Source organism: Lynx rufus, unplaced genomic scaffold (assembly GCF_022079265.1).
Source record: "Lynx rufus isolate CCGP_SWC_20201006 ecotype Redwood Valley unplaced genomic scaffold, mLynRuf1.p SCAF_1, whole genome shotgun sequence".
NCBI lineage: Eukaryota > Metazoa > Chordata > Mammalia > Carnivora > Felidae > Lynx > Lynx rufus.
Window position 1 is genome coordinate 234887347 of NW_025814823.1, and position 25256 is coordinate 234912602.

General features: G+C 50.6%; 1 protein-coding gene across 2 annotated transcripts; it reads right to left on the reverse strand.

Annotated features, from left to right (window-relative positions):
* Positions 1-182: 182 nt before the first annotated feature.
* SRD5A1 (steroid 5 alpha-reductase 1) lies at positions 183-25248 on the reverse strand. 2 transcript variants are annotated; one of them, XM_047094188.1, is made up of 5 exons: positions 24839-25248; positions 13229-13395; positions 9500-9601; positions 7880-8030; positions 183-2089 (listed from the first exon to the last, which is right to left on the reverse strand). In XM_047094188.1, the coding sequence occupies exons 1-5, from the start codon at positions 25117-25119 to the stop codon at positions 2023-2025; spliced, it is 768 nt and encodes a 255-aa protein (XP_046950144.1). In that variant the 5' UTR covers positions 25120-25248; the 3' UTR covers positions 183-2022. The 2 variants fall into 2 exon arrangements, with proteins under 2 accessions (XP_046950144.1, XP_046950153.1); XM_047094197.1 differs by lacking the exon at positions 183-2089 and adding an exon at positions 4444-4603.
* Positions 25249-25256: the final 8 nt, after the last annotated feature.

The window sequence follows — 25256 nt, forward strand, 5'->3', positions numbered from 1 at the left end:
GCACGGCATTTACAGAGTGTCCCTCAGCTCCGCCGAGGACCAGAGACGCGTCATCGTGTCTGACATGATGGAATGGGGACATCGAGGAGAAGCAGGTGTCCGGGCTCAGCACAACGATACGGCGTGAGTTTGTGGAGTGAAGACGTGCCGAGACACTGGAGTAACCCTGAACACAAAACGACTGGGCATGAAGTAATTTTATTAATCTCCTTGTTATGATTAACACGGTAATTGATGACAATTTGCTAAGTGGCAGTTTTTAGGAAATGGAGGGAGGGCGGAGAGACAAGATGGAAGATTTGTTCCTATCAATCGTCCACCCAGTGCGGGCGGGTGAAAGCATGAACCACACATCAAAGCCTGGGTCAACCCAAGCATTCCTTCGCTCGGGCCGTTCACAAAAGGAGAAAAACATCACAGCGAGCTTCTCCGGCTCTCAGACTAGCGTCCTTCTCCCGGCCACGTGCGCCTTCCAGAGCACAGCAGCCCAAATCCATCGTGACTTGCTTGGACTTTGGAGTTTTCCCGAGGAGATCCAAAATATTTATTGCTTCGTGTTCTCAAGTAATTGGGAAAGGCTCAGAAAAAGGAACGAAGTGCATTGAATACCAAAATTTCTCTTCAAAAACGTTCTGTCCCCAGTTACAATGAAGCATAGTTCCATCGGAGACGTTGGCTGCGTAATTCTGAAATCAAACGAAGACTCCACACATCACTAACACCGAGAACATGGCTCCTACATAAAACCTCGAGAGGGGCGAGACCGTGGCTGGGAAGGTCAGCCAGGAGAGGGGTCGGGGAGCCCATGGGGGGCTCTGGGGCCGCGCATGCTCTGGACGCCCCCAGCCACCCACCTAGCAGGTCAGCGGATCAGCGTGAACAGTCTCCTCCTTCCTCCCCTGCTCCTGCAGCTTCTGGCTCCACAGACGCGGTGGCGGCCACTGAGGCACTGCTGCCACAGCCAGGAGGGGACCTCCGCCACGTGTCCCATCAGAGCTTCACAGAGCGGCCCAGAGATTTAGTAGCCTTCTGTTAGATTTCTTTTACAGATTCTCAGCCTTCTAAGATATCTTTTACATATCAGGCAGTATGTGGTCCATTTTATTCCTATGATTTACCTCCGCGGACCTCGCAAGGGCATCTAGAGTAAGACATTCTGTTTCAAGATACTGTTTTGGGATACTGAGGGTACTGAGAAAAAAGTGCTTTAAAACTTGCTAGTTCTACCTGGAAGGAAGAAAAATCATCTTAAACCAGAGACTGCTGGTGCCTGTGGTGATCAGCACAAGGGGGCTCCCTGCTCCCACCAGGGCCTCCAAGAAGTCCTCTCGGTGGGGGACAGAGCGCCTTACCCCTTACATGAGTGCACACAGCCCCCTGCCCTGTAGTCTAGTCGCCCGGGGAGCCAGGACGCCGCAGGTGCCAGAGGCCTCTTGTCCAGGCCTCAGCTGGCCCCGTGTCTCCTCTCTCTGCCCCCGAGTTCTCTGCTGCACAGCACCCCAGTGAGAGCCTGGACGTTTCCCTGGGGCTGGGACCACTCTGGGTGCCCCCTGGCCTCGCTGACCCAGCGGGGTGAGCGGGACCATGGAGACAGTTCTGCCTTTATCAGGGGAGGGGGTGACATCACCTCCGGCCTTGAACTGATGGTTGGAATGGGTAGTACAGGGGCAGTGACATGTTTCAGTCCACGGAGGCCGTCAGAAATGGCTCGTAATCCTGGTCTTGTGCTCACTTAGCTGTATGCAGCCAAAAGAGGAGACTCCAAAATCCGAGAAGTGGTCAGCGGGAATGACCCAGAGCTGCAGATTCTCGAGCCGGCGTGCAACCCGCTACTCCAGCCTGCATTTCAGTCTCATTAGCTTGGTGTTAGGCAGCTTACGCACTTACTAGGAACACATTCCTAGAGCAAATCTTGAAACAGATGAAGGAACAGGAAAATGACAGAAAGCAATTCATTTACACGATCCCTAGAGAAACATCACTGAAACGTGGCAAGTCGGAGACCATCCACTGACAACAAATTTACAACAAAAACGGGATTATAATTTTCCTGAACTTTGGATAATCTTCAAATTTCTCAAGGTACCACCTAAAATCAGACACAAAAAAAAAAACACACTAAGAAAAGGAAATGATTTTGTCACTTTTCATTATGCAGGAGTACAGAGATTTTTAAAAGTAGTAATAAAAAGTTCAGCATTTCAGGTGCACAGTTTGATTCTGCCTGTGTCGCGAAAGCAGGATTCATGCTGGCCATGAAGGTTACTGGCGTGTGAGGGTGCCGATCAATGTAGCGGGGGGGGGGGGGGGGGCAAGGTCTGCAGACCCCAGGAGCATGCAGACTGGGGCAGAGGACCGGCACTTGTGGTGACTCAGATTCCCGCAGGAAGTCTCCCCAGGAGAGGACCGTGCCTCCAGACCGGGGTGGGGGAGATGTGCGCCCAGCCACGCGCCCGGGGGCTCTCAGACAAAGCTGGGAGAACGCAACGGGACCCTGCACTCGGAACAAACAGGTATTTTCAGTTTTGATATGAATGACACCAGCCAGGCTGACGCCCGTTGGTTCCGAGGTACTGGCTGGCTGGGGAGGGTGGCGGCTAAGTGGATGGAGTGAAAACCTCAAGTAACTTGAGGAGATGGAGAAATGGGCAGAAGAGAAGGAGTTTCCATAAGCACAACAGATAAACTCATGGTGGAAAGCGACTATTTGTTTACAGGGCAGAAACAGGTGGCAACAGCCAGCGGCCAGGGAATCGGCAAAATCTGCCGGTTTCAGGTAAGTTTCACACTCAGTCTGCAAACGGGGAGCCCCAGCGTGTCTGCCTGCTGGGTGCGCTTTCAACGGCCGGAAAGCCACCGAGGGGGAAGCTGGTGGGTGGACTCTGGAGCAAGCGTCACTTCTGTCGCGAGGCCACGGTCACAGCCCTTCTCTTCCACATCAGTGACCTGCCTGGAGACAAGGGCGCCTGCCCCTCAGCGTGGGACGCTCACGACTGCAACGCCAAGTACGGGAAAAGGTGCCGCATGCTCTCTGGTTACAGAGGTTCTTGCGGGCCTGTGCCACCGTTTGCACATGTCCCCCGCCCCCTCAAATTCATATGTTAAACACCTAGTGCCTGTTGTGGCAGTATTAGGGGGTGGGGCCTTTGGGAGGTGGAGCCTTCAGGAATGGGATCCTGTCCTCCGGTCCCCCCCACCCCCCACCCCCATCACGTGAGGGCACAGAGAGACGGTACCCTCCGCAACCCAGAGTGGCCTTCACCAGAACTCCACCATCCTGGCCCCTGACCCCAGACCTCTGGCCTCTAGATCTGCGAGAAATCTACGTTATTTAGAAGCCGAACGGACCAGGCCTGCTAGGACCCGGGAACTTCAGCAGCGCCACGCACTGCGCACGGGAGCAAAGGGCAGCTCAAAATCCGCCAAACCAGGGCAGCGAGGCCCACGCACGCCCACGGGATTGTCGCATGAACGGCTGAGCTCCGTATGACGTCGGACTGCGTCAGACTTTTCTCCCCCGATGAGGACGGGTTTGTCAAATGTGTTAAATTCATCTCACAGAAACCATCATATAGAAATAAAATTTACTTTGTTAAAATGATTCAGCTTCTCTCATTCGCGTACATCCCTGGGATCTTAAATCCACCTCGAGAGACTGTATCTTAAGATACATAGACGTGCGTATGTATCAGTCTTTTTAAAGGGAGGGAAGCACCATTTCTACTCTTTTTCTCCCTTGTTGTTCTGTCCCTAGAATCGAAGGTGTCGCTTAGGTGACACCGACATGAATTTTTTGTCTTGATTTTATTCTCGCTGAGCCCGAACTAGGGTGGAAAGTGAGATGCCCCTGATGAACAGATGCCCACTGCATCACATTTGGCGTCTACTAAGTTATTCTTTAAAGCATCGACTGTTTTTCCGGCTCACAAACAGCCAAAGTGTCCCCAAGCTCCTCTCGAACAAGTCTTCCCCTGGTGGACATAGGCCACTGACAAGACAGGGAGCGTCCTCCAAGTGCTCACAAGTCATGTCTTCTGTTAAAGTCTGGTGATGGGAGCTGGGAGAGAGGAAGTCTTTCATAAACATATTCTGGTGTGTCCTTATATGTTTAGGTCATTATGCCATCTGTCATAGTGTCTTGAAGACATGCTGACTTCGTTTTTCTAAGTGACATTAAGTTTAATGGGATGAGGGCACCTGGGCGGCTCAAAGTCCAACTTCGACTCAGGTCATGATTTCACAGCTCGTGGGTTTGAGCCCTGAGTTGGGCTCTGTGCTGACAGCTCGGAGCCTGGAGCCTGCTTTGGATTCTGTGCCTCCCTCTCTCTCTGTCCCTCCCCTGTTTGCAGTCTGTCTCTCTCTCTCTCTCTCTCTCAAAAATAAATAAACATTAAAAAAAAAAACTTATTGGGGAAACACTGCATATTTATTTTATTTCAACAGAGTCCCTTCTCCAAGGCTGCCCTCGACGGCTGGCCTCCAACTTGCAGGACTTTGGTGTGAACAAGCAAACATCTGCACACAGGCTAGCACACTTGGCAGGACGCGGCAGAAGCTTGGGCACCAAGAACGTCGCTCCACTAATGAGCACGGCTGCTAGGGGCTGGCGGGGAAGAGAACGGTATGAAAACAGCCGTCTTTCTAATTCCTTGACATTTTGCCCTCAAAACAGTTTGCTAGCAACTCGGCACAGCTGACCCGATGTTTCCGACCTAGAGCTTAATTATCGGTAAATTATCTGTGAATTTAAATCCCTCACATCTAATTATAGAAATAAATTCGTTTAGTAAAATACTGCTTTGAGAACATTATAATAAATCAAATACAGTGCTCGGAAGGGCCCCATGGATTGTTTTCTTTTAGTTTAATTAGCTGGGTTCATTGGATTATTAAAGGAAAAAAAAGGATAGCTTTTATTTTGTCCTCAGCTTATAAATCCAACATTTCTGAACATACTGCCACTAAGCTGAATTCATTAGTTTTTCAGCAATTAAAATCGGGTTTGCACTGACATCAATGTAAGTAGCGAATGAATGAAAAAGAGCCCTTTCAACTCATGAAGCTTTCCGCCAAGAAGACATTTGGGTTTTTAGTACCCTAGACTTTCATTTGGAAAATGAAATGATTTATTTCTGTTTCTATATGTTTCCTATTCAAATGTTGAAGAGAGATTTTCCTGTTTTCATTTGAGAAAACATCTTTACAACTGACTTGGCATGCTCTTTGTTCAATCTTCCTCTGATCCAATTTCTTAAAATATCAGTATTATCTCATGTGCTTCTACTATTAGAAACTAGCCAATATTTGCTTCTTACTGTCTAATGTAACAAACATTCAAGAATAGCATCTTCCTCCAGAGGTGATGCTGCTCATGAGAAGGTGGTCTCGGGCCCCTGCCAGGGGAGAAGGAGGGAGGGGAGGAGGGGGAGAAGGGGGGGAGGAGGAGGAAGGGAGGAGGAGCGGGAGGAGGAGGAGTGGGAGGAGGAGGAGGGGAAGGAGTGGAGGAGAAGGGGGAGCAGAGTGGGGAGGAGGGATAGGAGGAGGGGGGAGGAGGGAGGAGGAAGAGAAGGAGGGAGAGGAGGAGGAAGGGAAGAGGAGGAGGAAGGAGGAGGGGAGGGGGGAAGAGGAGGAACAAGGAGGGGAGGAGGGGAGGAGGGGAGGAGAGGTCCCCAGCAACACAGGACCATCAGGCTGGGCCAAGATCCACCGACTGTTGTGGTCACTGTTATTTTTCTACGAAATGCTTTCTACGAAAGACGCATTCTGCATCAGCACGAGATCTGAAGGCATCCTGGTGTGGCATCATGGGCAGAGGAGGAAGGAGGGCTTGAGAACTCACACGTGTTGCCTTCAGTTCTGGCCCAATTGATTTTAAATGGCTGAAAGGCTGGTGTCCCATTTCCTGGGGCTTCTGTAACAAAGGACCACACCCTGGGGGGCTTCAAGCAACAGGAATGCATTCTCTCCCGGGTCCGGAGGCCAGAGGTCTGAGGTGGAGCGGTGGGCAGGACTGTCCTCCCTCCCAAGCTCTGCCTCTTCCAGCTTCCGGCTTCTGGCAGCCTCAGTTCGTGGTGTCAGCGCATCCCCTGCCTGCACCCCCCCACGGCCGTCCACATGTCTTCACGTGACCTGTGTGCGTGTCCTGACTTCCCTCCTGGTAAAGTCACCAGTCCTACTCCAGTGTGACCTCCCCTTAATGAAGTACATCTGTGACGACCCCTATTGCCAAATAAGGTCACTCTCATGGGTCAGGATGGCAACCTATTTCGGGGAGGGGGACACACAACTCAAGCCATCATAGCAAATCATCCTGTTTTCGGCCACTTTTCACAGTGCGTCCCCCTCCTGAGCCCTCCACGGTGGGGGCTCTTCTCTGCCCCCGTCCTTCTCAGCAGCTCTGGATGAAGACGGGTCCTGGGCCCAGGTCCCTGCTGTCGGTATGGGGCACAACGGAGCACCTGGCCACGTGGGGTAGTGCTCCTACGATCTCAACTCGCATGCTTCTGGGGTAATGTCCACAAATATTAGCTAAACCGACAGTCCGGTTCTGCCCGTTCTCGTCAGTGTCTCCGGTAATAATCCTCTGCATCTTTAAATACGTGGTGAGCCTGGAAAGAAACCTGGGAATTCTGGCTCTAAAAAGTCTGTGTGTTTTCCACTATGCCATGATACCAATCTATTCTTCTGTTGGCTTTTTCCTTCTTCCTCATTCCCAAGCGGTGACAAACGCCATGAAGGAAGACAACATTGCATCTCTACGGATGACTGCCAGCATCAAAGGCCTCCAGGAAATGTTTTTGGGTGAATGAAGCCAGGGAAGCAGGGCAGCGCCCTGTCTAGCTCGGAGGGCACGAGCGATCGACGTGGGCACCAGGGTGAGTGCCTGTGCCATATTTCCATCATAGCTGTGGCATCAGGGGAAGGCCTGAAATCTCTCCCTTCTAATCTTTTGTTTTGTTTTGTTGAGAGAGAGAGCATGAACAGAGAAGAGGGGCAAAGGGGGGGGAGAGAGAGAGAGAGAGATTGAGAGAGGGAGAGAGAGAGAGGGAGAGAGAGAGAGAGAGAGAGAGAGAGAGAGAGAGAGAACCTCAAGCAGGCTCCACACTCAGTGCAGAGCCGGACATGGGGCTCAATCCCATGACCCTGGGATCCTGACCTGAAATCAAGAGTCGGATGCTCAACCAACTGAGCCAACCAGGCGCCCCCCGAGATGTCTCCCTTCCAAGAAGCCTGGGGCTTCGTTCACGGAGCCTCATCTCTTCACGTGTTGGATGGGCAAGGCGCTCCCTAAGTTCACGTCAGCTTTAACAGCCTTGGACTGTTTTATATGCATTCCTGTTGGTCAAATGGTGACAGGCCCTTCTGGGGACTGGATAGAGGTTATGGCCCTGCACTTTGGAAAACAACGTGATTTCGAGGGTGCACAGAGCCCGGGAGCCTGACAGGGACCGGGGGCTGCAGGGCACAGGACGCTTGCATGAAGGAGCCGGGTGCATGGCCAAGTCAGGCTTCCTGAGCACGGCACTCCTCTGCGCCCTGTCCCTGGCGGTCAGCATTCTCCACCGTAAACCGCGGGTTCCCAGTCAGACCACCGGTCCCCTGCCTGACATTTCACTTGACTATGAGGCCCAGCGGCAAAAATTCGAGGAGGCTCAGAGTAGGGGCGGAGCAAATAATGATGCCGACGTGTACCTGTCGGTCCCTCGGAACAGGTTATTCTTGGGACGTGTGCGTGGTTTCGCGCTTGGTCGGCTAACCCACGGTATACACTAGGCTTTGGCAATTCAAATGCACGTTAACATTACAAAGATGGAACTGAAAATTGTTAGAATGAGGCCCGAGAACAGACGCAATGTGCCAAGAGTGTTTTAGAACTTACTGGTGGTGCTGCTGTGCTCGGGAGACTAAAATACAGAAGGTAAAGGCCGCGAAGGCCCCGCCTTGAACGGACCAGCTGGCCAGGGCGTAGCCACACCACTCGACCACCTCCCCAAAGTAGTTGGCTGCTGTTACGTATTCAAATAAGCCTCCTGCAAAGACACACAGGCAAGTGGGGCGTTTCCGACAACGTGATACGTTACTGACCTACGAGGCAGCAGTGGATACGTACCTGGAGAACATAAATCCAACTCCGGGAAAAACAACTCAGAGAATTTGAGTGAATGAAACACCCAACATTACTAGTTTTACTGTCTCATACCACACTTTCTGGTGGCATAAACCTGTATGAATAGCTATGCATTTATCTGAATATAAAAAACTACCCTTTTAAAATCCCTTCACTAGTTCATGAATCACACTGGTAACACCCAAGTAAACACAGAGAACACAGGATAACAATTAACGAACCCGCTTAGGAAGACGGACCTGTACAGGGCCCTGGACCCAAAGTGGGAGAAAATAATAATTTTCAAGGGCAGACTCCTTCCTTCCGTCCTTCGTTCATTCCCTCCTCAATGTTCACAGACCCTTCAGTCTACATCACAGACCAGGCCCTGCTCTAGGCGCTCGGGGTGAACCGGGACAAGACCCTGCCTCCCGTTCTAGAACATTAAACCCCAACGTGATGCACAAGGAAAGCGTGGCATACAGCAGGAGGTGGGCCGTGAGGAGGACCAGAGCAGGTGAGAGGGGCCAGAAGTCAGACTGGGGGTGGAGACAGTCCTGGTCATGGGCCCTTGGCATTTTAGTTTTACCTCCTGAGTATTTAACGTTTTTCAGTTTCAGAAGCTGTCTTGCTTTCTGTCTTGTATCTACTTAGTTCTTTCTATCGTATATTACTCCTTTTCTCATAAGTTCAATCCCTCTTAGTTATTAAACAATTAGGTAATCACTTTATGATCTGTTTCTATTAACTCTAAGATCTTGTGGTAGCACATGTTCTCGTGGGTTCTGCCACTTTTGAGTGTGGCCCTTACTGTGTGGCATGTGGTCCATCGGGCTCCCTGAGGCCTGGGTTAAAGGCAGGTCCCCTCAGGGATCTGGGCTTGTACAGGCTACGTGCATGAGGCACCACCTCCCTAGGGTCACGTGGGTCCTAATTCACGGCTTGAGGTGCACGTTTGGGCCACAAACCTACATGGGGGCCGCTGGTGGTTATGGACTCTCACGAGACGTGCCCTGGCCTCCGACATTCACCCAGGTTTTGCCCTCTCGATGATTATTACTTCCTTTCTACCATCCTACCACGTGGATGCATTTTAAAAGATGAAAAAAAAAACACCTTTACCCAATGATTTTAATTGTTTCCAGAGAGAGGACTAGTTGTCTAGTCTATGCTGTCGCACAGATAGGACTAGTTTCCTTTTTCCTTAATAACCATTCAGTTAGCCAGAATCTGATAAAACAACGGTCACAGCGATTGCCATCAATAATTGTGACTCATGTCAAAAACCTGCGGCCAATACTATGCTTTAGTTATTGGATCACGACAAAACTGCAACAGCGAGGCATCGTGTGAAATGACTTGAGAATCAGTTCTCCATTTTTCAGTACGTACCCCTTGGTATCTTATATCCAGTCTCCCCTGGTTTCCGGAGATTCCTCAGGATATGGTCGGAATGGATGTTTATGAGCATGCCTATTAACCATAAGCAGAAACCTAAAGATAAGAAAATACACAAGAGTATTATGATCAATAAACTACGAAACTCACAAACCCAAGCCTGAATGAACGGTGTTACTATAATCTGTTCTATTCATTATTAGCAAACCACGTTAGCCACAAATGACAGTAAAAATCATTATAATTAATAGGATGTTTCATTTAGAAAAATAATTTATACAGCACTGCTGTTAGGTCTGCTAAATAGAGTTCTGTTTTTCATTAAAAAAATTTTTTTAACATTTATTTATGAGAGACAGAGAGAGAGCAAGAGTTGGGAAGGGGCAGAGAGAGAGGGAGACACAGAATCCGAAGCAGGCTCCAGGCTCCGAGCTGCCAGCACAGAGCCCGACGCGGGGCTCGAACTCACGAACCGCGAGATCATGACCTGAGCCGAGGTCGGACCCTCAACCGACGGAGCCACCCAGGTGCCCCTAGAGCTCTGTTTTTCTAATACCACTACTGTGTAATCGAACCTGCCCTAAACACGCGGACCTCGTGGCCCACGTCTAAGGGCTGGCATGCTTGGACATGACCTAGGACCCCGGCACAGGGCTCCTTTCCAGGGAGAGGTAGCGTCACCATCCGTGGGGCGGCCCACAAGATTCACTCAGTCCTCGCGGAAAACACGCGCGGTGTGGCCGGCCTCCTCGTGTGGCACACGCTGCCCCCGCCCCCGACGGGCTAGCTGCACACGGGCTCCCGGGGTGGTGGTACCTGGTAGCTCATTTCCAGCACTCCGCTTTTCTTTCTCTATAGCCCTGTTGGAACAGGTTCCTGCACATCCACGGCCTCGCCCGCCACCCACCTGCCCACTCGCCAGTCACACCCCCAGCTCCCCATAGCATCTTCTGCTGCTGGCTCCACGGCTCTCCCTGGACATCCAGTAGCATCCTGGATGTTTCCTCGCTGGCTCTGAGAAGGCTTCAGAGGTTGTTCATCACTTAAAAAGGAGATTCATTGGGGCGCCTGGGTGGCTCAGTCGGTTAGGCATCTGAGTTCGGCTCAGGTCACGATCTCGCGGTCCGTGGGTTCGAGCCCCACGTCGGGCTCCGTGCTGACAGCTCGGAGCCTGGAGCCTGCTGCAGATTCTGCGTCTCCCTCTCTCTCTCTCTGCCCTTCCCCCACTCCTGCTCTGTCTCTCTCTGTCTCTCGAAAATAAAAACATTAAAAACAATTTAAAAAAAAGGAGATTTATTAGTATCACGCGTCTTCATTCCAACAAGAAGAGGTAAAATGCCCAACAGTGTTTTAGAAAAGGAATAACTTGACTTAGTTTGATCACCCTCTGACACTAGAGAAATGCGAAGGTGGGACGGTGCTTATCGGTGGAGTTCAAGTCATTGTCAAGGAAACATACAACTGGAGTAGCCTGGTCAGTAATGAGTCCCCAGTCATCCCAGTGGCATGGAATCATCTGTCAGTTACAACAGGGACACGTGACACATTCTGGTCCACAGCCAGGACCAGAACATTTCTGGAATTTTCTGGAAAATGTCTTCCTTCCGATTTCACCAATTGTAGGCAGGTTTTTCTACAGAGTTCATACCAAACTTTGCAATATGTATTATAAGTCACTTACTAGATCCATAAATTTGTAGTCGATTCGATACCTGTCTTGCATTTCAGTATGTCACCTCCAGGTGACCTGTCCCGCAGTTTGTGGTTCCAGAAAGAATTATGTTCTCACAATTCCATGTTTGACTTTATTTCTCTTCTCAGAGATAAGCTCCCTTTATCACCCAGGTTGGTAAAGAAAGCTAGTATTTGCGCTCATCTAAGCTACACATTGAACTGTTTTTAGGAATCGTAAAGTCTTGGTATGTAATCTTTTACGTTAACCACTTTCACTGCTCTGAAAAACTTTTTGTTAGGATATTACTATTATTGCTATTTTTATTAGTTCTTCATGGTAAGAATCATAAATGCTGCTAAATATTCACGTCATTTCATGTTTATCTCCTTACAAAAACTATAAACTCTATGAAATAAATATAACACCAAAAAAGTAGCCCTGTTTGTTTCCCAACCGGTATATATATTTTTTTCATTTCTGATTCCTTCTGTTCAACGGTAGAGAAGCTGAGAGGTTTGCAGACAATTTAGTGGAGTCTTTAATTTTAGACCAGCTTCGGCGACACCTGCAGGTGACGGGGTCTGTCTGCCCTGCTATTGCAAACGACACTGAAATTCACATACCAAGAGGATTCTTTGCTTTGCCGTGGTTCATCGAAAGTAGCCAAACAACTCATCACAGAAATGATTTGCGGGAGAAACTCAAATAAACGTTTGAGTATCCCTTCGTTAAAACCTCCCTTCCCTTGTCCCTCACCGCCTGCTCTGGGGGCATCAGGACAGTGAAATGGTTGAACCCCGGGCTCCGCTATTTACTCAGTTTAGATCTTGAGCACGTGTTTAGCCATTGGATCGTCCCTGCGCATGTGAAAGGACCCTAATCTCTGCCCTTTCAGGAACGTGGGGCGGCGGGAAGCATGTGTGTGGCTCCTGGCAGAGAACAGGATCTTCTCCACAGGGCGACCACAGCGACCACAGCCCATTCTTCCTCCTTCTCTTGCTGGTTGGGCAGAAGGAAATCAGGTAGTCAAACGGTGGGTGAGGAAAGCAAGCATCTGGGGGCACTGCACCCACAAAATAACCTGGGTCTGGCATTTCGTGGAGGCACAGGCTTGTGGAGCTGCCGAGCCCCTTGGGGACTCTCTTGCCCATCCTTCATCTGGCGGGGTTGGGGGGAGGGGCACACGCCCACGGCCACGATGCCCAGGCATGATGAGCAAGAATTTCAACTCACAGAAAAAAATACGATTGAGAAACATAAACACGCCTCGTCATCAACAAAGCAGCGCCCCAGCGTGAGGCTCTCCGTGATCAGACATTCACGCAGACAGAGGCCAGCGGACAGGGGAAGGCCGTGTCACGGGGCTGGAGCCGGGAGCCACGGGGCGCTCTGAAACTTAGAAGCAATCTCCTTATACACAAGAGCCTCGAGAGGACGTATTCTTTCACACGCTTGCCAATCTTTTTGACTGCTGCTGTTTTATTTTCCTTTTGGCTCAGAACTTACGAGGTTATAATTAGGACTTGAAAATGTACGGTAATTTACATTCACCGATGAGGACGGTAAAAAACTGAAAACTTCACAAACCTAAGAGTTTATTCAAGTTAGTATAATCAGAAAACTCTTCCTGCCTCGTTGGAAGGCGACCCGGTCTGACTTCTTCTCGTGTTCTGGAGGAAACCGTGGGAGGCTTGATTTGACGACTCTGTTGGGTGACATGGCCAGTTAGCGTCCACGCCCCACAGTCGTAGTCTGCTGTTCTTTCTGCTGGAGCCTGTTGCCCGCTGCTATTTTCAGGCTCGCTTTAGGGACAGGTATCTGTGCTTTTAGTGCCGAGAGGGCGATGGTACCAGGCATTTGTGTCACATGCTGCTGCTGGGACCGCCTGACTCTCCCTCCGGCGCTCGGCCTCCCTGCCGCCAGGTCATGGACCGTCACAGACTTTTCTCTCACTCCACAAGCGTGGGCTTTCTATCTAGGAGCCACCGGGACGTTACAATCCGAGTTATGACTCGAACGACAGAATGCGTCACCGGGGCGACACTCACCTACTAGAAATCGGGGATCAGTGACCCAGTCATCCGCATACACCGCATACTGACTCAAATATCTGCTCTGCAAGTAGCCGTTATAGACACAGAACATGAACGCCAACGTACACGTGTACAGGGGCATCGGCTTTCCTCCTCGGATGAGAAACGGGAAAATCAAGGACCTTAGGAAACATGAAACAGAAACAAATTTAAATAAAACACAGACCGATGGTCCAGAACATCATTTCCGCAATTCTCTTTAAAGTCTTGGGTTTTTCATCTTGCTTCCTTCCTTGTACACAAGTCATCGTCAGTACTACTGGTCCTCATTTACTATGTTCAAAGCAGAATTCCTCAATCAAGAATTCACCATGTTCCAGTAATGCTCATCACGGTGCGCAAACTCAGGATTCTAATGATACAGAATGGGAAACAGACACGCTGAGAGAGAACCAAAGGCTTCCAGAGGCTCTCGGAATGTGCACGATCCTCCCTTGCTCTAGTCTGAGCAGTGGGATGTGGGGACACCATCATGTCATCAGTCAGCACAGTGGCTGTATTCACTGAGCACTCACCACCTCACTCACAGCACTCAGAGACACCCGCACAGGAAACACCATTACACCTTCTTGGTGGGGGTGGGGGGAGGGTAGGGAGATAGAACGGACTCACAGCGGTTAAGCAATTGGTCCGAGGTCACAGAGCTCAAGTGTAAACCCAGGTAACTCAAAGGCCACATTCCTCTGTTCCAGCACACTACTGAAAGTTTAGGGAGAGAAAACGTAAGGACAAGAAAGTGACCCTTGTGAAGAAAAGAGGAGGCGATACTGGAGTGTGAATTCCTTCTGTAACATCAATACATAATACACCGAAAGGGGCCGTCACTACACATCCCATGGGCCTTAAGAGGATAGTAAAGAACTATCATCTACAACTTTATGCCAATAAATGTGACAATCTGGACAGCATACACAAAATGCTTAAAAGACACAGGCGACCAAAGCTGACCCAAGGAGAAATCGACAGGCTGAATAGCCATCTCTTAAGGAAAGAAATGGAAGCAGACTTAGGAAGTTCTAACAGGCACAACTGGAGTCAGGGGAGGGGGATGGCTTCGGAAAGGCACAGGGACGTTGACGGGAACGCAGCCGTTCTGTATCTTGAACGTGGTGATGATTACACGCGGTCTACAATCCTCAAAATTGACCAAACCACAACACGGCCACGGTCACTTGCTTGGGTCCTGCCTGGGGCTGCTCACCAGCTAGGCCTGCAGACCCGGGAACGGGGGGAGGGGGTGGGGGGCACGCGGTCTGTGGTGCGGCGTCTCAAGCCTCACCTGTCCGTGTCCCTGCTCGGAGCGCCGCAAACCACCGTGTGGCAGCATTCTGAGTGCCGCCTGTGTCCCTGTACCGCGCACCTTATTCTCTTACCGGCGCACACGTGTCCCGCACAGACAGGAAGCGGGCTCTTCGTGCTCGGGAGGTATGGTGGAGTGTGGCTAAGTTTATTACTGCTCCGGACAGCAAAGCGGGTGTGGTTCCCAATGACGCCTGGGCTCCTCCGGGAGACCACGCCAGAGGTTGGCACGACGGGACTAAGAGGTCACCGCCGCGTTGTCCCCGACACACGGGAAAGCGATGGTCAGAAAAAAACGGAGAACTGGAAACAGAAACGCGTGACACAATTTTACAGAAGAAATGCAAATGAGGCCGCAAGCACCAAAGCTGCCCGGTGCCCCTTCGGTTAGCCGAGGAAAGCCGCGTGCCAGCCCCGAGCTCGCCGCCTGCGGCCAAGAAGCACGTTCAGATGGCAGAACGGCGTGCAGCGTGGGATCGCCCTTCGGTGAGGACGGCTGCTCCAGGAGTCTGGACGCCAGGAGTGAAGTTCAGCAAACCGTCCAAAATCAAAGCCAACGTTTGGGCGAGCCGTCTTCCTGGTCCCGGGTGTCGCCCGTACCGCTGAGCGGTGGGGGCCGAGGCCGAGTTGGCTCTAAATGGTCCTCGAGCAGCAACTGATGGTGACAGTGTCTCCGCCATTGAGGAAACACTGACTCGGTACAACCCGTGGTGGAATCTGCTAGGGTGTTGTAGCTGCTGGGGGTGGAAACGAACTTGGCAGACTTACACAGCCCGTGCCAATGTCAGGTGTTGAAAGCCACCCTCTGGATCAGCAGGTACTTTGCCCCCCCCCCCCCCCCCCCCCCGCCTCCCGGCAAACTCTATTGCGTGTGACTGAATTAACAGTGTCAGCAGTGAATCTGATGGTCCCTCCCTGGACCTAACCACCATTTTCAGTTCAGAGCCAAGACTGAACGTTTTCTTTATGAGAAAAATGGCCCTCGACCACTATTACTGCGTTTCGAAGGGCTCTGGAAATTAGCCTTTTTTGCTGCAGAGTTGATAGTGTTCCTCAGGGAATTCGACCTAAAATTACAAGGCAAAATATCACTTTTGTGCAAAACCTATGCTATGTTAGTCACTTCAGCAAAAACGGACGTTGTCTGAACCACAGGTCATGCCAGACTACTTTCTGTGCCGTTGAAATCAAAACCGGCAGCGAGATCTCCATTCTCACAGAAACTTGAAATGGATGTGATTTCTCAGCTCAAACCAGAGCTTAGAAATCCAGTGTGTTTTGAACATTTCAAAACCTATTTCACTGTATAATTGAGGAGCTTCCACCAGCCAAGTGGAAGAGACTCATCTACGATGTAATGACGCATGGAAGGACAAACCTCAGCAGAAGAATCTAGAATTCGGAAGGACAACCCTCGGCAGAAGAGTCTAGAATTCCAGAGATGTCTTTCGAGCAATCTGAATACGTTAAATTAAAATCAGAAACTTGTCGGGGTGCCTGGGTGGCTCAGTCAGGTAAGTGTTATTTCGCCTCTTGATTTTGTCTCAGGTCAGGATCTCATGGTCATGGGATCGAGTCCCGTGTCGGGCTCCATGCTGAGCGTGGAACCTGCTTAAGATTCTCCCCCTCCCTCTCTCTATGCCCCTCTCCCCCCTGCTCGTGTGCACTCACTCTCTAAATAAATAAAGTGAGAAACTTGTGGACTGAAATTAATATTTGGTAGAACCCACACACGTGAAGACATTTTCAAAGCTAAAGTCTCATTGCCCATCAGCAGTAAGGGGTGAATGCTTACTGTGGGTATTGGGAAGCATGCACACTGACTCTGAGGCCAAAAAAGGGAATGTGACCCCTCCCCCCCCACCAAATAAAGAATTCCATGCTTCCCATCACACCTGTGTTACAAAAATTACACTAAGGTAACAGAGCGTGAATTTTACAAGTATACGTCTTGTGAAATATCTCTTTCTCAATATCCCTTACTTTGTCCCTTGGTCCATAAAGCTTAGAAAAAGCACTATCTGGCCCTTTCTGAAAAAGCAGTTTTGACCTCCAACTGAAATGAAAATAGGAGTTACACTCTGGAAACGTCACTTTGCCTTCCTCAGAAAGCTCGCTTCCTCCACACCCCAGGACTCAGGTTGCAGGCAGCCAGCCCCTTGGGTCTGGGGTCCGTCTGGGCCACGAGGTGGGGACAGCACGCCTGTGTCCTCAGCTACGCATTGGGAGAGAGAGTCGCACTGATCTGCTCCAGAGAGTGTCCTGGGGGAGCCCAGAAAGGACGTGCGTAAAGGACCCAGGGAGAGGATTCACTTCTCTCTAGTCTCAAAGAAGGTGAATTTCAGAAAAGTGGCAAGGACTGGAAATAGGGCCTCAGAAAGGTCGACACAGACCTCTCCTGTTTCTCTTATCTCTGCCCTTGAGGGGACAGCAGTGACCTGGACGTCCACAGGCCTGGCCATAAAACCACCGAGGTCAGGAGAACACGTTGGCTCAGGCGATGCGGCCTATGCCTTCAGACCTCAAGTGGGGAGATAACATCTTCCTCCCCCCGCCGCCTTCCGAAAGGCTCCGTGCACCAGCGTGGGTCAAGTGCTCCTGGCCCTGAGGTCTTCAGATGCAACACACCTTCCCAGGCAAACCACTCTGCTCGATCTTGGTAGTTTTTGGATTGTCTTTCTCCTTTTAGGCTATTCCTTTCAGCTTTACTTCTTTTGCCTTGGAAGTCCATGCAGCATGTCAGGAAGGGTTTCCTTTGTTTTTGTTTTAAATAAATGTTTATTCATTTTTGAAATGGGGAGCAAAGGATCTGAAGCAGGCTCTGCACTGTCAGCACAGGGTCCGATGTAGGACTCGAACTCATGAACCTCGAGATCATGACCTGAGCCAAAGTCAGACGCTTAGCCGACTGAGCCGCCCAGGGGCCCCTAAAGGGTTTCTTTGAATTGGGCCCACTAGGAACCAAAATGGTGGGAGGGCGCGGGGGCTTCTGGGCATGAATTTTATCCGAACCTTCATCTAGTCTCTAGACGGACAAGGGCAAACCAAGGGTTGCAGTGGACCCCAGGTGGCTTATCATGGCGTAGGATCTCTTTAAGATGCGGGGCCGGGCTCAGTGAGGAAGGTGGACACGTGTGGAGCCACACGGCACTTGTCGCGAGCCGGTGCTCTGGAGCCCAGGCCACCTCGGTGATGACAGGCCCGCGTGTCAACAGCCCTCACGTGGTGTCTCATCTGCGTGCCCAAGCACCCTTCCGCAGGAACCGTGGGGAATGAACACTACCCCTCTTCGAGAAGAGGTATGAAGTCAGAAATTGAAAATCCCTGAACACCGAAATCATCTGCAAGACAAACTGTGGCGTGCTCAGACTTAAAAATACTTTATTTCGGTGATGTGTTACACAAATCCACGTTCGGTTCTGACAATGAGCTAAAGGATATGAAACGGTAAGGTCCCAGGGAGCTACAAAGAGATTCTGTTTTCCAACTCGTCAGATGGAGTGTGGGACTGAATCTGATGCTTTGTTCTCCACCATGTAACAATATCCTATTTATTTTCTTTCTTTCTGTCCCGCGTAAAGAAACAGTACTTACTTTCCATCAACTTGTGTTTAGCCCCGGAAACGTGCACATCTCTGTGGCTGTCGGGCCACCAGGGCTGTGGGACACATCTGACGAGGGGGCTGGACAGGGAGCTTTCAGAATCTCTATGGGGCTCCTGACTGTCCCCCACTTGGGCGAGTTTACAGGCTTGGGCACAGAGCATGATGTACGTGTTTCTCACTGTTCCCGGTGAAATGTTGCTAATAACTCCTAATCCTATACAACATGCTTTTTTTTTTTTTTTTTTTAACACTTCAAACCTATTACTATTACCCTATTTAACAGATCGGGACCCCGGGGGCTCAGAGGAGCACGGTGACTTCGGTGACAGACCCACTCAGGCAATGTCACCTTCCCAGGTGTTCTATCTACTGCATCCACAGGACACACTGAGAAGCAGGACTGGGGTGCCAGGGCCGTCCTTGCCTGGCCACCCCGCGGCACATGACATGGTCGTTTTTGTTAAGTGTTTCTACTGAGCCAGAAGGACACTGCCGTTATTATAGTGATTGACAAAGGGAGGGGGTAACAAGATTGTGTGTTTATGCCTGTATACATCCTTACTGCTTTGAAAAGACAACCCCAAACCTCCTAAAGACAATGGCAGACGGGGGAAAAGGATACACTAGAATTCTGTCAGCGTTTTAAGTGATGCAATTTCAAGTGGTTTTTAATTGCTTCCTTCGATTCTAAGTCTTCTACAAGGAGCACATACTTCGACTGCAGGTTTATTTGCATGTGATACCAGCATGGATTGCAAGTCCTGGCCCCTCATACGTTTGGAACAGACCAGAGGAGTCAGAGGGAGAGAAATGAGGCTTCCCAGGCTGAAGGTCTGTGATCGCCATCGGAAGAGCTCAGGGAGGATCGGGCAAAATTAACTACAAGTAGACACGCAGAGTGTCTGTAGGTAAGTTCCCGGATGTTAAGGAAAACAGAAAGTATTCTGTAAACACCTGGGAAGGGAAATGGATTACCAACAAGAACAAAGGTCACCAAAGCTAGCCTGTGTCACTGTGCTTGGTGCACAGTGGTGACCAGAGCTCTGAGCCCTGTGCTGCATGGAGTGTTTTCTTGGGCTACAAGCCAGAGAGACTGATGCCGTACGAAACCCAACTCACTGGTCAGTAACTCCACGCCCGTGTGCTAGGCGTGGTCTGCTGGGAGGGAGAAATACCTGAGGGAAAGCATCCCCATCAGACGTCAACACTTGGGCAACAACTTGGAATCACGATCCTTTAAACTTTTAAGGTACGATTTTCAGGTTTCTAAAATGTTAAATGTTTCTTTTCAGACATAGTTATTTACTATTTTAATAGTTTTAAAGTTTTATTGATTTGTTCATTTGTAGAGAGAGAGAATCCCAAGCAGACTCCGTGCTGCCAGCCGGGAGCCCGACGGGGGTCTCGAACCCACAAAACTTGAGATCATGACCCGAGCCAAAATCAAGAGTCAGATGCTTAACCGATGGAGCCACCGGGGCGCCCCGATTTTCAGGTTTCCGAATCCAGATATGAGCTGTGGGACCACGTAATTCACAAACTGAACTATGAGAATTATCTCCTGAAATGTTTTCCCAGCAAACTAGAATAACAACATGTAGTTATTTTTGCAAAGAGAAACAGCATGTTCATCCAGCAAGTGATTTGACTCTCGAAATAAAAGCAATTGGACATCATGTCCCAGGTACAATAAAACACCCCTTTTGGTGATTTGGCAGCCATTTAGGTAACGGTCGACTTAATCATTTTAGATGTTTAAAACTGAGAATGGTTGTTAATTTTAATAACAGGCTGTCACCACTTTTTTTTCTCAACAATTCGACGTCACTGAATTCTACAGCACCTCCAAGATGTGGATCAGTTCCTGTTTGGGTTTTTCTTTTTTTTTCCCCTCTGTAACACTCTTTTGCAACGAACTGCACAGATCCCTATAAGGCCACATACTTAATTAAGCTCTGTGCACTTTTAAGGCAAGGTTACAGACACGATGAATATTTCACTACCTGTAATTCTATACTTTTGTATAAAAGGTTTTTTTCTCTCAAATTATTTGCGTCCACAAGGCAAGGGCCAGGGGTTCGGTGTATCCCCCACCTCCAGTGTTTCCTGACATCTTCTAACATCACACACGCCATATGCCACTTTTATTTACTTATTTTTTAAATGTGTATTTATTTTTGAGAAAGAAAGAGAGACAGAGTGCCAGCTGGGGAGGGCAGGGAGAGAGAGGGAGACACAGAATCTGAAGCAGGCTCCAGGCTCTGAGCTGTCAGCACAGAGCCCGATGCGGGGCTCGAACCCACAAACCATAAGATCATGACCTGAGCCAAAGCTGGATGCTTAACCGACTGAATCACCCAGGCGCCCCAGCATATGCCACATTTAAAAGTGAGGCTAGGGGCGCCTGGGTGGCGCAGTCGGTTAAGCGTCCGACTTCAGCCAGGTCACGATCTCGCGGTCCGTGAGTTCGAGCCCCGCGTCAGGCTCTGGGCTGATGGCTCGGAGCCTGGAGCCTGTTTCCGATTCTGTGTCTCCCTCTCTCTCTGCCCCTCCCCCGTTCATGCTCTGTCTCTCTCTGTCCCAAAAATAAATAAACGTTGAAAAAAAAAAAATTTAAAAGTGAGGCTAGGGCCTGGCTCTCCCCAGGGGGCCACCAGCAGAACAGAACAGGAGAAAGGATGAGTCGATGTAGGGGAGATTCTTTGGGGATCACAATCAGGGGTTAACAACAGAATCGAGGTCCTGCAAGGTCACAGATCTGGCTGGGCACAGACCTTGGGGGAGGGTGTTAGGATGACGAGGGCCTTGTGGGCATCTGAAAGTCTGCCCTCCGGGGTCCATCCAGCTCTCTCCCTCTGCCTCAGGGTAAAGGTGGTCACTGGGGCCTCGGCGGTAACCAGAGCCATGTGCTCAAGTGGGACTTCCTGACAACGGTTAAACGGGCAAGCGAATGAATAAATCCAGCAACTCCCTCATTCACTAACTCACTGCCTCGTGGGAAGCAGAAGTTCATGAGCAAGGGCAGCCTTGGCTCAGTGAATACTGAAAAAACCTGCTTGGCAGGAGAGAGAGCAGCAGAACAGGCCAGTCTAGGGAGCCGTACCGAGGGACTCTGCAGACGCACGGATGCTTGGTGAGTGCCCGCAGGGAACCACTGCCAATGGCCAGCGCGCGCTTGCCTGCAGGACCCCAGGCACCGCTCCACGCACAGCAAAACCAAGGGTGGTGTGAGAAGATACCACCCGAGCCCTCAAGGACCCAGAAGCCCTGTGATCAGCGTGGGAGCTCAGTGCAGACGGGATTCAGGTGCACACTGTAACCGCTGTCTGCCATGGATTAAAAATGCGCCTACAAATGTCCTTTCCTGCCCATGGGGGAAGTGCTCAGGGCCCCGGGACGTTGTTTCCCACACCTATCCCCTCTTCCCCTCCTTCTCTGACTCTTCTGCCAAGAAGATCCTGTAGATTCTTCTGTCTTGCGTTCCTGCACTCCTTAAGGAAGTCTCTCGTCTCTACATCCCCAGTAACGAGTATAGTGCCAGGTATGTTAATCAATCTTCAGAAACGTGTGCCGAATAAATGCATGAAGACACATGGGCTGCCCCTCTCCTGTAAGCAAACACCCCCTTTCCCATTGACGGTGGGAAGGCCTCTGCACCTGCCTTTGGTTCTCCCCACTCCTTCAGGTGGCTAAAACTTCCCTGGGGCAGGGCCCTGCCTCACTCCTGGGTGATCTCAGAGCTCAGCATAGGGCCTCCGCAGCTCACAGTGTCTGGTCTTCCTCAGTCCTGTGTCCTGGGCAGGGCCCCGTGCAAATGGCGGGGTTGCACAAATGCTGGCTGGGTTGGCCGGATGCTTTACAACAAGTGCTAAATGCTGTTTGCGTTTCTGTTCCGAGCTCTCGCTTAGGTCAAATGACCGCTTAATAAATTAGTTGCTTGAGTAGAATGGAAAATGTTGATCTTCCCTATTTGAAAACAAATGTCCCAAAACCCACAGGCTATAGATGTACTATAACATGTAGGACTTGAAAATATGGGCTCTGTGCTGACAGCTCAGAGCCTGGAGCCTGCTTCAGATTCTGTGTCTCCCTCTCTCTGCCCTTCCCTGGCTCGTGCTCGCTCCCTCTCTCTCTCTTTCTCTCTCTCAAATAAACATAAAAACAAAGTCGGGGGGTGGGGGGGGTCGGGGTGTGCCCAGGAGGCTCAGTCAGTTAAGCATCTGACTTCAGCTCAGGTCATGATCTCACTGCTCATGAGTTCGAGTCCCGCATCGGGCTCTGTACTGACAGCTCAGAGCCTGGAGCCTGCTTAGGATTCTGTGTTTCCTTCTCTCTCTGCCCCTCCCCTGTTCATGCTCTGTCTGTCTCTTTCTCTCAAAAATAAATGAACTTTAGAAAGAAAAGAAAAAAAGAAAAAGAAATAGCCCAGCCGGTTAAAAACCCATGCCTGACCTAGCAAATTCTCTGGAGTCGTTTTTAAAACCACTGTTTTTGGAATCAGGGCTTAGTCTCAACACCCTCTTGTCCAATAGCCTCTGGTAAAACACCCAAATTCTGAGTCTCAGTGGCCTCCCCTATGTGAATGGTCTAGTCAAGCTCTGTCATGCTCAAGGTGACTCTGGCCCCGGGGGGACGCTGCATTCAACCAGTTTCCCACTACAGTGAGTTCAGAAACAATTAAACATAATGTTTTAAGTTAAAAAGCTCAACACAGGCTTTCAAAGTTTTGTAAAGTGTTCCCTTTACACATTTTCAGTGTCACGTCTTCAGAAACTTCTTGTTGGTACTTGAGACTGGCCACAGGCATCCACGAACAATATCTGGAGTACATGTGCCCATCTGCACAGTCATATGGAATGGGGTTGCTAACTGTCTACTGAGCATTTAGATTTGCCAGCACTGTGCAGGCATTTTATGGAGTTGTCTTTATTTAAATGCATGCCGGTCCCGCGGGCTGGCACCATCACTGTGCCCATTTCATTGATGGGAAACCTGGTGCAGAACAGCTTTGTAACTTAACCCATGTCCCCCGGTGATGTGGTTGGGATCTGACCCGACCACATAGCAGTCTGACCCCAGAACTTGCTTTTGGCCATTAGAAAAATGGACGGACACGTGTTCCAGCATGTTTATGGAGAAACGTAGGCAGACATGAGAACTGTACCGACGTTCAAATTGCAATAATGCTCAAACATGTTACAAAAGAAAACTAGCAGTCGGACAACAATTCTGCTTATGGGAATAATCGTGGAGAGTCAGGAACACAGGACTCAGAAAGCCTCTGTTGAACATTTGACTCTGCCTGTTTAAAGCACCTGCATAAACGTAGATGGGGAACACACTGAACCAAGGACTCCTGAAGCGAGAACAGTCCGGAAGATGGGCACACATGGATGCTTCCTTTTTCCTATTTATCAAGTAGGTGTTGTGAGGTGGGACCCAAAATGAGAGAGGTCAAGTCAACTGCCCCCAGTTACAGAGTAAGTGAACCCAGCTCTCTCAGATGCCGAAAACGTCCTTTTAAACTATGCAGCTGTTTGAACTCTGAATGAAAATTAAAAAAAAAAAAATAATGTTTATTTTGGAGGGATATCGCGAGATCTTGAGTAGGGGACGGATAGGGAGAGGGGGAGACACGGAATCCGAAGCAGGCTCCAGGCTCTGAGCTGTCAGCACAGACACCAATGTGGGGCTCGAACTCATGGACCGTGATCATGACCTGAGCCGAAGTTGGACGCTCAACCGAGACACCCAGGTGCCCCTGAATGAAAAATTTTAAATTTTGAGTTGAAACTTTTGTTCAGCCATTTGTTTTAGCTGTGTAAAAGTCAACACTTAAGAGCTGGAGAGAGCCCCAACTTACTGGGAGACCTGAAGATTTCAGGCACAGCCATTTTAAATTACCAAAACATTTGGAAATCTCCTTACAGATTTTAATGTCTTTAAGGTCATTGGCTGGAAAGCTACTCCCACAGTCTTGGGACCCCTTGCACAATGTAGGGGTGAAGGTCTCTGCACATGATGCCTTTAAGTGCATGCAGTCCATGTATGGTAAAGGGGGTATCACCAAGCATGCAGTTCTAGAAAACTAGGCTTCCATCTTGCAGGTGATCACTTGGCTAGATAAAAACAGCTCCACCCACTACAATGAGACCAAAATGGAAAAAGCACAAAAAGGAGCCAAAAACCATTGCCTAAGATAATTTGAGGTCATCTGCATTCACCTTTGGGTCAGAGAATCTCGTCTTCACAGAAGAGAACACGGACCAGTCTTACCGTGTAACACACCCATTTCTCGACCAGTTTTGCAAAACCAAAAAAGCCCTTCTCTTCTTTCCAGTCCTCTTCCCTTTCCAGTCCTCTCTACCCGTCTCCCCCACTCTCCCAGACTAACAGCGCTAAAGGAACCGTCCGCACGCACCGGGGAAGGAGCTGCAAGATGCGGGGTAGAGGGCGAGGGCAGCAGGGACGGAGAGGGGGTCCAGGCGCCCGAGAGGACACCAGGGAGGGGACAGCAGGGAGACAGCACGGGAGGGCGAGCGGAGAGGTGCGGCAGGGAGGGTCGGGGAAGGAGGCACCGGGCGGAGGAAGGAAGGGACGGGGACCAGTGAGGAGGGGACCCCGGGAGAGGGCGCCGGGGCGCGGGCCGGCCCGCGGTTACCGTTGCGCGTAGTGGACGAGGAACATGGCCAGGAGGACGCGGTTGGGCGCGTGGCGGAGGCGCTCGGCAGCCGTGCGGGCGCACACCCAGAGCGGCACGGCCAGCGAGGGCAGCTCCTGCAGCGCCCAGGCGGCCCGCGCCGGCACGCGGCAGGCGGGGCGCGGAGACGCGTAGCGCCCGTAGGCCGAGCGCACCAGCTTCAGCAGCACGGAGCCCAGCAAGCCCATCGCGCACTCCAGGTAGGCGAGCGCGTCCAGGTGGGAGCCCTCGGCCGGCTCCATCGCGGGGGACAACGGGCGCGCCCCATGGCCCGGCGTCCGCGCCGGTCAACTTATAGGGCGGCGGCGAGGGGGCGGGAGGTGCGGCTACCTGAGGCCGGCGCGGGCCGCAGACGCCGGGCGCCGAGCCCCACCTCCGC

Bases quoted from the DNA above. Each gene is read 5' to 3' on its own strand.
- SRD5A1 (XM_047094188.1), bottom strand. From the start codon at position 25,119: ATGGAGCCGGCCGAGGGCTCCCACCTGGACGCGCTCGCCTACCTGGAG. The intron at 9,602-13,228 runs GTGAGTGTCGCC...TCTTATCTTTAG, and splicing joins TGATCCCCGATTTCTAGTAG to GTTTCTGCTTATGGTTAATA. The intron at 2,090-7,879 runs GTAAGTTCTAAA...GTCTGATTTTAG, and splicing joins CGAGCACAGCAGCACCACCA to GTGGTACCTTGAGAAATTTG.